Source organism: Sebastes umbrosus, chromosome 2 (genome assembly GCF_015220745.1).
Source record: "Sebastes umbrosus isolate fSebUmb1 chromosome 2, fSebUmb1.pri, whole genome shotgun sequence".
In the NCBI taxonomy this organism is placed as follows: domain Eukaryota; kingdom Metazoa; phylum Chordata; class Actinopteri; order Perciformes; family Sebastidae; genus Sebastes; species Sebastes umbrosus.
In genome coordinates, this window is record NC_051270.1 from 3072194 (window position 1) to 3085700 (window position 13507).

At 40.6% G+C, this 13507-nt stretch overlaps 1 protein-coding gene and 1 non-coding gene across 2 annotated transcripts in view; both read right to left on the reverse strand.

The window, feature by feature from the left end:
• Positions 1-3217: 3217 nt before the first annotated feature.
• serinc4 (serine incorporator 4) overlaps positions 3218-13507 on the reverse strand; it is a 31264-nt gene continuing 20974 nt past the window's right edge. Inside the window, exons 8-11 of the mRNA XM_037794405.1 lie at positions 7510-7636; positions 7305-7417; positions 5747-5900; positions 3218-4483 (exon numbers count right to left, since the gene is read on the reverse strand). Coding sequence (XP_037650333.1) covers positions 4276-4483; positions 5747-5900; positions 7305-7417; positions 7510-7636 — 602 coding nt within the window. The 3' untranslated portion in view covers positions 3218-4275. The remainder of the gene's footprint in view (positions 4484-5746; positions 5901-7304; positions 7418-7509; positions 7637-13507) is intronic.
• Positions 8897-8979, reverse strand: trnal-cag. The gene has a single exon. It is a non-coding gene; the product is annotated as a tRNA-Leu (tRNA).

A 13507-nucleotide genomic window follows, 5' to 3' on the forward strand; every position in this document is an offset into this window, starting at 1 on the left:
CAGCAGCAGCAGTTTGTAAGAAAACAATGTATTTACAAAAAAAAGCTTCACGTCTACAACAAAGGAAAGACTACCTTAAACTAGAGATAATATAACTGTATAGATTTATGTTTAATGAGATTACTGCTCATTAAGGAAGTCATCGCAGACACTCGGCTCGGCGTCCCTTCAGTGGAGAAACCAGTTCCAGGTTTCCACAACGTCAACATGAACATGTGGGGGGGGGGGGGATACGAGGGGCTATTTTAGATCCACAACACGGTTCAACCTCAGCAGACGTGACTACTTCATCTGAAGGCATGAGACAGAACGCCACGCAACACTTTATAATAACCATCATTAATAAATGGTAAATTAATAGTTAATTAAACTTAGTTATTTTACTGTTAACAAAAACAAAATGCTAGTAATTAATTATTAGTAATGCTATAATTTATGTTATTTGACAGTTTATTGTTGCACACATTATAACATTTTATATGCTTATATATATAAGTATTTGTTAATGATTAAGATATTATTTGTAAACCTTTAAGAAGTTGTTTGTCAAACATCTATAAACATAACATAGACAGATATTTATAACACATTGTTAATGGATAATAAAGCATCTTTAAACATTTTTTGGATGCTATTATAAAGTTATATATATAAGTATAATATAATATATAAGTTACATATTATAATACCTTGTTAAATGGTTAATAAATACTTTGTAAAGCATCTATAAACACTATTTAGATAGATAATTAATACTACATCAATGTTTAATAATCGGTTTCTGGTCCATCTATCTATTGAATGTTTATAAATGTTTTACAAATAATTTCTTCAAAGTTTACACATCATTTGGTAATCACTAACAAACACTTAATATAGTATATAAAATGTTATAATGTGTGGTGCAACAATAAAAAGTTTATAGAATATAGAATTTATTGACTAATTATTTCATATTACACAAACTAATAATACAATAACATAAATTATAGCATTACTAATAATTAGTTATTATTTTTATAAAAATTATTCATTTTTATTATTTTTATTTATAATTATTTAATTAATAATAATTATTATTACTGTTATTACATTATTAATGATCATTTAATTGTTTGTTAACAGTAAAATAACTATTAACTAAATTTTAATTTACCATTTATAAAAGAAGGTTATTATAAAGTGTTACTGAAAGCTTCTATCCCTTCTGGACGTGAGTTTTAACATATTTTTTTGTGTTTTTGAGCACTCATGGTTTAACTTTTTTTAAGTAACACATGCAAAACAAAATGTAAACAAGAATCAAGTGAATGATGCGCTACAAAGCAACATGATGATGCGAGCATGTTCAGTAATTTTGCCCCAATTTAACAAACTTTAAAGAACATCATATGTTTGTGTTTAGCTGCCTGTCAGTCGCTCCGTCAGACCGTCTGTCTCTGAGCATTCAAACATCAAATCTGGTTAAAAGATGAAAGAGAATCTGTTATCGACGCGACCTCGCTGGACACTTCAGGTTTTTATTTCAACACATGAACAAATCTTTCTTTGGCTTTGGGCTGGAAATGAGAAATAACTCTGAAGCTGCTCCAGTAGGTGTGTTTCTATCCACCTGTTTTTATACACAATTTCAATTTACGCATAAAAAATAATGCCCAAATTTTGACAAAATCTCTTTTATACTTGGCTGAGGTGGAAAAGTTGGTGTATCTATAAAAACAAAATGCGACAAAATGTGATGGAAACAGATTTAGCGAATAAATGATGACGTACATAAAGCATCATGTGACTTCAACGTCCACTGAAGTTTCTGCTCCACACAGATCTGATGTAACCATCCTCACATTAACATGCCAACATGCCATATTTCCATTCAGTTTTCTTCATTGTTTTTCAACCGTTTGAGATACGACTGGCACTCTTTTAATTACGTCATATTGTTGCACCCTCTTGTGCAATGGTCTAATGGTTTTCTGACTGTAAAATTGGCGCCACCTACTGCTTGTCTTGATAAACCAACGCTTAACACTTCCTTTCTAACATACGATGAGCGAGCGAGCGAACTCTGGAGAATGATTTATGTCAGTTACTATCAGCATCGATTTTGACCGATGAAAATAGGTTGGAGGTGGAGCAGGTGTGTGAAACTTTGCATTTAAATAGAGCTAGGGCGAACGTTTTTTCGAACAAGCGACACATCGCTCAGCCTGTTCGCTGACGCACGGAGCAGGTTAGGACGTCTTCATTGGGAAAAACTGAAACAATCTCATGTTTGCTTGTTCGCATCGCGTCCAGTTAGGAAGAGGTGTATAATGGTGTTACGGTATTAGATGGAAACAAGCATTCATTTGCATTTTCTTCTGCCGATTTTCTTGAAATTCGGTTAACATTTGCGCTACATTTGGATGGAAATCTGGCTAGTGACAAGTGTAGGAGACAAAGTTCATAATTGAATGAAAGGATGCCATTTGAATTGGTTCTGTCTGTACATTTTCTGGTTTGTAACTGTTGGCACTAAATGAAATAAAACTTCATGCTATTATTCTGTGTAACTACAGTGTGGCTGTTCCATTCATTGTCATTCCAGCAGCTGATTTCCAATCGGAGATTTCATTATTACACTGGAGTGAAAAATCCTAAATAGACGTTCAAGCAATAGTTCGATATTTTGGGATAAAAGCCTGTTCGCTTTTTTGACGAGAGTTAGCTGAGAACATCGACACCACTCTCATGTCTGTGCATTATCTGTGGGGCTAGAGCTGGAAAAAAGGGGTCCAAAACTCAAAAGTACGTCTAGCTGCACCTTTAATGCCTGCTAAACAGCATGCTATATCTTGTTTGTTTAATCTGTGCACAAACAGAAATGTAAAATCAATAAGTTGTGGTTTTATGGGGAGTTGTGTACTGCTACCACTCCTCTCCAGGCTCTGTGCATTTCCCAAAATGTTGAACTATTTTTTAAGACGTGTACTTTAACTAGTTGGTAACTGACAGCATTGCCATTGTTAGACTATTGAGTGTTGATTCGTAAAGATCAACAGATCATTGGTTTATGACAAATCAACTCAACTCAAGTCATTTACATTGTCAAATTCTTCTTCAAAAAGATCGTCTGTGTCGTCTTTGAGGTGTTGTTGTTTTGTTTTTTTCTTCAGTTTAAGGGAGAGAAATCGCCGATCCTGTTTTGGACTTCGAAGGTCCATTTTGATCAGTTTTCAATTGAGAATCGAAATCATGACACCGCTAGCGTCACGTAATGTTGTCAGTCAAAATTACTTAACTTTTGCTTTCACACAGGACATGAACGCCGGTCCCCTGAGTGAAAGTCCTGACCCATCCACCACCCATCCTCCGTTGCTCTGAGTGTCTGATTATGACGCGGATTAGCATTGGTTGAAAGCGCGGTACATCTTATACAGATGCTAAAGGGTGCCTTGTGCGTCAGTATCAAGACGCGGAAGGGCACTGCCCAAGCGTCTGTATTTGACGCCCTGCCACCACACAGAGACTGTTGTAGTGTTTGGTTGAAAAGAAAACCTTCGTTGGGCACCACTGGCGTAAATGATCCACCTAAATATCTTGTTCATTTCTTTGATTATACTTGTGACAACTTTCACCGTGCGATGCAAACAGTTCTTGTAAGCTACTGAAATGTGTCAGTAAGGATCATCTCTTGCCTCCGAGGTTTCGTTTGAACTCACACAGCTGCCACAGTCGTTCTGTTTCCAGCTTTGAGAAAGATTTGTTCATGATAAAAACCATCGACTAACTGTCTACGATAAGAGGACTAACGGGGCTTTCTTCTGTTTATCAGAAAGAGAACAAAGAAACATGATTGGGATGTGCGTCTCTGTAGCAGTATTATATAAAATACCTAGAATCCTCCCTTGTTATGATATTAAAAGTCTAAATACAGCAAATAAAATTGAATATACTACTTTAAGTAAAGTTTATAAATGTGTCCATCTTTACACGTACTTACTGTAGTTCCCACAATCACAGAGTGAGAGTTCACCCCTCCGGATCCCTTTGGCAATTCATACTGTAAGTGTGTTTCCAAACCACAGTCGAGTCCTCATAGTGGTTTAACGTCATGGTGTCTAGTCTGTGACATCATATCCTGTTGGGCACGGAGCCCTCTGATTGGTCCTTCTCACAGCACTGTGAGTCTTTGACCCCTGTGACCTCCGGTCCTGAAAACCCCTCCTGCACTGGGAGGAGGAGGGGGGACTCGGAGTCACCTGATTTGTCGTCCACATCGCGCCCTATCCCGCGTCAGACAGTGACAGAGACGTGGCGAGAGGATCCCGCGCGCCGTTTGATGCGTGAGCGTCGAGGTCTGGATTCGGACTGACAGCTGCATAGAGGACCCAGCAGCAGCCAGAGGTAGAGGATCACACAGGCCCAGCAGGACGACATCTTCACCCAGAACGTAGACCAGCTGCCGTGGGTGAAGGTGGTCTCCAACACCGCCGACTCGTAGCTGCAGGAGGACAGAAACACGCTTTAACTCCATGACACTTTGGGCAGAGAAAAAGAAGTGCTAAAGAACTGGTCAAAATTATTATGAGGATGATGGAGCTGAAAATTATGTTTTATTTTTAATTTTTTTATCCTCCTTGACTGAGAGAAAAATTGTAACCACCTTCCCACAGTATCTTAAAGTAATTTAATACACAGCTGTGTTGAATACTTGATACCTGATTGGTCAATCACGGCGTTCTGTGGTCTGTAATTTCTGTAAAGCAGACCGTTGCTATGTATAACAAACCGTTGCTATGTGTAACAGACGGTTGCTATGTATAACAGACCGTTGCTATGTATAACAGACCGTTGCTATGTATAACAAACCGTTGCTATGTATAGCAGACCGTTGCTATGTATAACAGACCATTGCTATGTATTGCAGACCATTATATGTATAACAGGCCGTTGCTATTTATAGCAGACCATTATATGTATAACAGACCGTTGCTATGTATAACAGACTGTTGCTATGTAAAGCAGACTGTCGCTATATATAACAGACCGTTGCTATGTATAGCAGACTGTTGCTATGTATAGCAGACCGTTGCTATGTATAGCAGACCGTTGCTATGTATAGCAGACCGTTGCTATGTATAGCAGACCGTTGCTATGTATAACAGACTGTTGCTATGTATAGCATACCGTTGCTCTGTATAGCAGACCGTTGCTATGTATAGCAGACCATTATATGTATAACAGACCGTTGCTATGTATAGCAGACCATTATAGGTATAACAGACCGTTGCTATGTATAGCAGACCATTATATGTATAACAGACCGTTGCTATGTATGGCAGACCATTATATGTATAACAGACCGTTGCTTTGTATAGCAGACTGTTGCTATGTATAACAGACCGTTGCTATGTATAGCAGACCATTATATGTATAACAGACCGTTGCTATGTATAGCAGACCATTGCTATGTATAACAGACCGTTGCTATGTATAGCAGACCATTGCTATGTATAACAGACCGTTGCTATGTATAGCAGACCGTTGCTATGTATAATAGACCGTTTCTATGTATAATAGACCGTTGCTATGTATAACAGACCGTTGTTATGGGCACAGCTCTGATTTCAGACTCTGGCAGACTGTTTTTGTGTGAAAATCCTTCAGCAAAAATAAAAAAAATACATAATCCTCCACCTGATCTGATCCCCTCTCCTCCCTCATAACTTCCATACAATCCCTTAAAAATGTGTCATTAACTGACCTGAACCAGTTGGTGAGGGTCATCATGACGTACAGCGATGCCAAGAAGAAGACAAAGTGGAAGAAGAAGTAGCTGTAAGCCACTCGCTGCGTCTCGTTGTGAATGACGCTCTGACAGCCTTTGTTCTCGTCGTCAATCACAAACTCCTCCTCAGCTGAAAAACACACATTAATAAAAAGTCTCTCATCAAAGCTTCAAACACAGCTGGATTTATAGCTTTCAACCGGTACACGCTGCAGCGATCAAAGCACAAACCCTGTTATCTGTATACACATTCATTTATCTGATGGTGTTTGGAGCACACTTACAGACTTTAGGAACACAATATTTACATGTGCTGTCCATCCGCGATTTTATATTCTGTTTAAAGATGTCAGTTTGTTTAAAACAGTTTTTGAATATATGGTACACACTTCGCTCTTAAAAACCCTCTAATGGACGCTCAAAGAAATCTCTTTGATATAAAAGTCTATTTCTTTTCCAAAGGATGTTCTGGTTGCAGCAACTAATTTAGATTTTTCAATGTGTCTTGGTTAAGTTAACTTTCAGTGCTTCTTACCCATAATGCATTGTGTGTATTCTTGAGGCCTATTGTATTTCGTCCCTCATAAAACACGTGCAAAGCTGATGTTTGAAATATTTAAAAACATTCCCATTCAAAGCATTCTTTACATGCATGTTTAATAGCGAGCTGTCTTCTTCCACACGGCTCAAACTTTGGCCAAAGTTTTGAATTCTCTGGGACTAATTACTGCAAACCTTTAGACACTTTCAGGAGGTTACATCACGTCAGTCGGTGCATGTTTTTAATCTCACTTATATACTGTATTTATTAAGCATCTACTGTCTTTTATTATCTCATATTATTGTCTATCTGACTTTGTTTAAATGTGTTGCATTTTTTTAGTAAAGCACTTTGAGCTACATCTCTTGTATGAAGTGATCTATTAATAGTTATTATTATGTTTATATTATTATTAGATAATTTGCAATTTACCATGATAATAATAATACATGTTTTTGTCCAGTCGATGATGAAACCTTTTTATTTCTGATATTGACATTTTGCCTGCTCTCCTGTCCAGCAACTGTCTTTGCAAACCAAGTAAGTTAAAGTAATAATATAGAAGATTTTCATTTATATAAATATCTGTTAAGTCACTATCTATCGCCAAATGAGGAAACCCAATGATGATTGAGCCTATATGGCCCACTGGTGAAAGCCGTTGCATTTGCAGTAATACAAACTGATATTCCCGGGAACACAGTGTTTGGATCTCTGGGAAGAAAGGTCCAAAAAACACCTGCAATTACAGATTATCGCCATAGACGCCATCAAAGAGAACAAAAGGGAGAACTTCAGGATTGCAACTTTAGAGGTACAATAGTTTGAATTGCCTGGAAACCAAATACCAGAACTTTTCTGCTCCTGGACCTCCTGCTTGTCTGGCGTCCGTCTGTCTTAATATTAGATAACGGGTGCTTTATTGCTGTAAAAACACAACACATAGCACCTTTAAGGAGACATTTATGTCATGTTAACAGCATCGGTACGAACCTTCCTCTTCCTCGGGGCAGCAGAAGCAGCAGGTTGCTTTCTGGAACTCGTAGCGGTAAACCTTGATCATCCAGAACGGACCGAACATCTCAGCCAGGTAGGACGCTTCATTACTGAGGGAGAGAAGTTACATTTAATTATGTTGTATCATGACATTTTATTAATTTACATGCACACTGCGTTGAAAGATAAAGAGTCTGCTCACCATGCGAAGAGGACGCAGCAGTACATGATGGCGGCTCCTATTATGGCCACAGCGTTGCCTTCGTTCTGGATGCCATCTTGTCCCACGCTGGGGTAACAGACGGTCATGTTCATGCCCTGATAAACCACTGACACAGACAACAATGCAGCACGTTAACTTCATCACACTGTCGTTCAGGGAAAACCTCTTTTTATAGTCTCTTTCTCTGGAAAACAAGTAGTGGTAGTGTTGCTTTCCAAAGGGAAACCAGTAAACACCATTTAAAAGCAAATGAATCAGTTTGATATAAAACGTGATATCTTGAGTCAGACATCATTGTGAATCCAGTTTTTCTAAGTTACATTACAGGCAAAAACATTGTTTTAATGCACTGGTCATTTTTTAGATTCTGTCCATCCATCCATTATCTGTAACCACTTATCCTATTCAGGGTCGCAGAGTTTTGAGATTAAACATCCAACATACACATTCAGGTTGTGTTTTTTACTACATGTTGTCTATTTGTGTCTGTAGATTTCTCTTAAATTCACAAATTCACCAAAAGTTAGCATTAGATCAGTGGTTCTCAACCTTTTTGAGACCCAACCCCACAGAATAATTAGGTAGGTGTTCCCGACCCCTAGGTTGAGAACCACTGCATTAAATAATGCCTCATTTGCATATTTAAAGCTTCAGTAGTCAGTATATATTTTTGGCATCAGTGGGCAAAAATTCCATAATAACCTTTCAGCATATTGTAATTCAAGTGTTCTGAGAGAAAACTAGACTTCTGCTCCTCCTCATGGCTCTGTTTTCAGGCTTTAAAAAATCTAGCCCGTGACGGCAGACTTTGACCAATCACAGGTCATTTCATTGAGAGAGCGTTCCTATTGGCTGTGCTCCGGTCATGTGACCAGAACTTGGAGTTCCTTCACCAGATTTCACAATGGCGGCGGCGTCACAAACTTTCTCATGTTACAGCTGAATCGTGCACTACAAGATGATTCTGAAACATCTGAGGAGAGAAATAGGCATTAATGTAACATAATATTGATTCATATTTGATCAGCGCTGCCTAGTTTGACCGTTTGGTCGGAGTTCGCGAGTGATTGACAGCCGGCTCTCATAGACGGCAGCTGGACAGCAGACCTCAGATCAGCTCTTACTGCTTGTTTTCCTACAGTCTGTGAAATCTTGCAGATGCCGTTAGGAGCACCGGAGGACACATGATTTTTGTCAGGTTACCTGTTTCATGTACTACTGCCACGATATAGCAACCGTTCACTTCAGCTTTAACCCTGAAATTACCTTGCTAACTCTCTACAGTCATACGAAGCAAGATTTGCGGTAGAGACGGACAAACAGTTTACTTGTAAACTAATGTCATATTAGTGGAAAAAACTGCATCTGTCAGAAGTGGGATTCGAACCCACGCCTCCAGGGGAGACTGCGACCTGAACGCAGCGCCTTAGACCGCTCGGCCATCCTGACTGGTACATAGATGATGTCACTAATTTAAACAGACCATATCAGACTGGTCATTTAACCAAATATTTACTTTACTTTTAGTTAGTAGAATAACAAAAAGACAAACAATAATTTATGCTTTTATTATTGGATAGCAATAGTGTGGAGATGACAGGAAAGAGTGAGAAAGAGTGATGTAACAAGAGTCCTCAGCTGGAGTTTATGGGCAGCATCTTAACCCCGAACTCATGGGGGGGGTCCACCGGTATGAGAAATTTAATTTATGCAATCTAAATGAAGTCTCATCTGGCGTTAATCTTGTTCCCCACAACAGGAACAAAATGCATAGCTTCTTTGTGTTTTGCTTTTTTAATGCCATCAACACAGAGGAAAGGTCTCACATGCAGGTCAAGAGTCTCATTTCTTTCTCCTTCGTTTCATTTCCAGAGAAATTCCTGTCCTTCTCGTAAAAAAAAAAGGGGTCTCAGCTGCACTTTTCCCTTCTGGGTCTCTCTGTCTCTGTACAGACTCACCCTCTGGACACTCTGTGGTGTAAGAACACACGAGTCCTCACAAATATGTACTGTATGCTCACACATGTGCATGCATGTGCACCAACACACTAACACTCACAAATCCAGCCCAACCTCCAACAACAGGGCCGGCTGCAGATTCCTGAGAGAAGGTTTGCGTTTGTGTGGTGGTGGTGGTGTTGGTGGGGGGGGGGGGGACCTGGAATCAGTGAAAACACTGGCTAATTACAGGACTCAGACTGTATTATACACACACACACACACGCACACACACACATGCACGCACACACACACACACACATGCACACACACTCAGGTCAAGAGTCGTCAGGGTGGAGAGAACATGTCCTGCACTTTGAGTTGTCTTTTCAGTTGAACTCCAGACTAATTCTTCCTCTCAGAAACACGAGGATTACCATGTGTGTGTGTGTGTGTGTGTGTGTGTGTGTGTGTGTGTGTGTGTGTTTGTCATGGTGAGGTCATAGAGCAGAATAAGCCTTCCGGGGACAGTCTAGGCAAACACGGACCTCAGGAGACAGTAACGAGGATGGATCTCTTTGTCTAGAACGTACACACAGATTCTCCCCTGGAGGTGTGAGCGTGACAGGTGACGAACACCTGAATTAAATCGGCTGAGAAAGGAAACTCAGCAACAGTAGGTGGAAATTAAATATTACAGAGCCGTGTGAGTGTGTGTGTGTGTGTGTATGTGTGTGTGTGTGAGTGTGTGTGTGATTTCAGAGTCTGCGGTGGTGAAAAGGTGTTTTTAAAACCGACTCGGTGTGCATATTTTCTCAACAAGTTGCTACAATGTCCTGCGCTGCCCCGGGACTCTGACACACACACCTACTCATATACTGTACACCCACACAGACTCACACAGGCAGACAGGACGCCTCTGTGGATGACAGCATGATAGATACAAAGGAAATCAGGAGAGTAGAAATAACTTAAATAACTATCAAGATTTGGGAGCGCCAGGGAGGGATATTAAAGAAGTGAAGTGAATGCTGAAGTGCTTTAAACCTGCATTCTTTCTACCAGCCAGCAGGGGGCGACTCCTCTGGTTGCTAAAAGAAGTCTAATCGTATAGAAGTCAATGAGAAAATGAGTCTACTTCTCACTTGATTTATTACCTCAGTAAACATTGTAAACATGAGTTTATGGTCTCAATCACTAGTTTCAAGTCTTCTTCAATGCAGCATGATGTTCATTTAGTAAATTATGGTCCCATTTAGAGTCAAATAGACCATAAAGCAGGGGATGCTTTAGGACGGGGCTACCTGCTGATTGACCGGTCACTACCACGGCGTTGTCCTCTCTGGGAGTTGTCCGTGTTTTCGTCTTACAACTTTAACCCTTTCACAGTGTGGTTTCACTTCATCAAAGTTAATTATAACCTTTTTGGTCGCCTGTAGATGTCTTATTCAGCGTTCGGTTGTACGTAGCTCCGCCCTCTCGTGTCACTTCTGATTGCAAAAAAAACAAGATGGTGACGGTCAAAAGGCTTCAAAACGGCAGTCCACAAACCAATGGGTGACGTCACGGTGACTACGTTGACTTCTTATATCCAGTCTGTGGTGTGGACCACAGAGGACTCATGGGGTTTTAAGCAAGCGGCAAACTCTGGCACTGAGAAATGAAGCCACGTGCCAAAAACTGCATTTCTTCGAATGGCCACTTGAGGCTCCAAAAGCACGTCAATCCCCACAGACCACAATGTTAAAATGCCCAACTTAACAGCAGAAATGAACACATATTTTTGATGCAATACCGCTAAATACATAGCTTCAGGCTGTGGCTAGCACCGTTAGCTGTTTAGCATTATGTTTAGTATTAAGTTGTATGAGTGGTTTGAGATGTTTTTATGGATGTTTTGATGATTCTGGGTCACCATTTGAATTGATTGGACTGCAACTAGACTGCTTCATTGATTAATCTGCAGATATTTTTGATAAATTGATCAATAGTTTGGTCTATGGCTGGACGGTGGTGCAGTGGTTAGCACTGGAGTCTCTCAGCTAGAGGGTCACAGGTTTGAATCCGGCTTTGAGTCCTTCTGTGTGGAGTTTGCATGTTCTCCTCGTGTTATTGTGGGTTTTCTCCGGGTACCCCGGTTTCCTCCCTCAGTCCAAAGACATGTAGGTTGTGCATGCAGACAATGTCGGCTGGGATCGGCTCCAGCGCGACCCCTAACGGGATGAGCGGTTGCGGATGGATGGATGGATGGATCCATCCATGGTCTATATATGTAGCAGTCTGTCATTCTTTGGTACTTGCTGTCATTTCTCTTTTCCCATATAATTTTAGCTGAATGCCACAACTCCCCTGAGTTAATTGGAGGTTTATTCAGATCACCTGATGCTCAAGGTGTGAGGGACTGATGGCTCCTAATTAACAATTAAGAGCAGCTTGGTGCATTTTCCCTCTCGGCCAATCAGAGTGTGACGATGCCCCTTTCTTTAGGGCTTAAGAGAGGTGAGGAACTTCACACTCAGGTCATTCAGATCCGTCCTCACTGTAATGCTGACCTCATTTCAGCCAGAAAGTCTGATCTTTTGGACTTTCTTTGCTGTCTTAACTTTTCTGATTGAGGGTGATTTTGATCTTAGTGCTGTTCATGAAAAGAGTTTGTGCTTGCAGGCTTTATTTTGTTATTTTGTGAACTGGTTCTCAGGCTTCTTCTTCCCAATCATCTGAAATCTGGGGAATCAGTATCACCACATACGTATAAAACATTAGAAACCAGCGAAAAGAGTCTGTGTGATGTCTTCAAATTACCTTTTGTTCCAACATACAGCAGCAAAATGAACTGCAGCCAATGAGCCGCGGCCTGTAAAGATGCATTGCGGACGACCCAGTCTCTCATAAAATGATGTTCCCATACAACTAAACAAAATATGTTTTGAAGGAAATGTATTTTCTCTTTGCTTCTGCTTTGAATTGTTGAAAGGTGCAACATGATAGCTATAGGAAGTAGCCCACCCTCTTTAAATCTGACACCAACACCTGATGATGTTTTACATCTCAGAAACATTTCCTGCCATTATGACAGGTGTAAATATCCAGTTAAAGGACAAGAATAAGAAAAATACACCAACAAACCGTGAACAGCTGCTGTGTTTTGTTGTGTGTTTTTCCTTTGACCTCTTGTGTAGTCCGACCTTTCCTCAGCCGTATAATGAAGACGTATAGATCACTCTTTACCGGCAGACATACACAATGCATCTGTTGAACAGGGCGGGCTGTGTGAGAGAACACGTGTAATGACGCTGCCTCGCCGTATTCCTGTTATTATGTTGTCAATGGATCCATGAGGAATGTGAAACAAATATCCTTCTGTCTGCCCTCCCAGCAGGCCACCGGCCCAGCAGGCCACCGGCCCAGCAGGCCCAGCATGTCAGAGCACATCTCATCCCAGATTATCTCTGTGTGTGTATACGTGTGTGTGTGTACGTCTTTATTTGCATGCGTGCCATTACGATGTAAACTCCGGATAAGACGGGGGGCCTTTGACAAGCCTCGGCACTAATGTCTCAGTCATGTGGAGGCTCTTTGTCTTACCTGGAGCCAACAGGTGAGTCATTATGAGCAAAGTAAAGGCAAATTATAGAGGATTTTATCATGGCGGGGGGGGGGGCTCTTCAGTATTAAGTTTAAGTAGGACAGGATGATGAGATACAAACAAACATTTCACAATAAGAGGTTTTTATCTGGTGGTGAAAATAAAGGAGAGGTTCAGATTGTTTTCAAGTCTAGATCAGTTCACACGTCTGCACTGAAAGTGACTGATTGCTGTTATCATTCCTCCAATCCATGCTGGCTAAGAGCCAGTTCTCATGAACAGGGCATCAAATACCACGCTTTATCACGGCAGGCGGCGTTTCATAGTGATGCACACAAGGCAACCCTTTAACGGCGGTATGAGACGCACCAGGCGTTCCATTAACTAAACCCATCCGCGGCAACAGTAAACGCTCAGAGAACGTGCGCCGGGAGTGTGGTGATGTAGTTTAAAA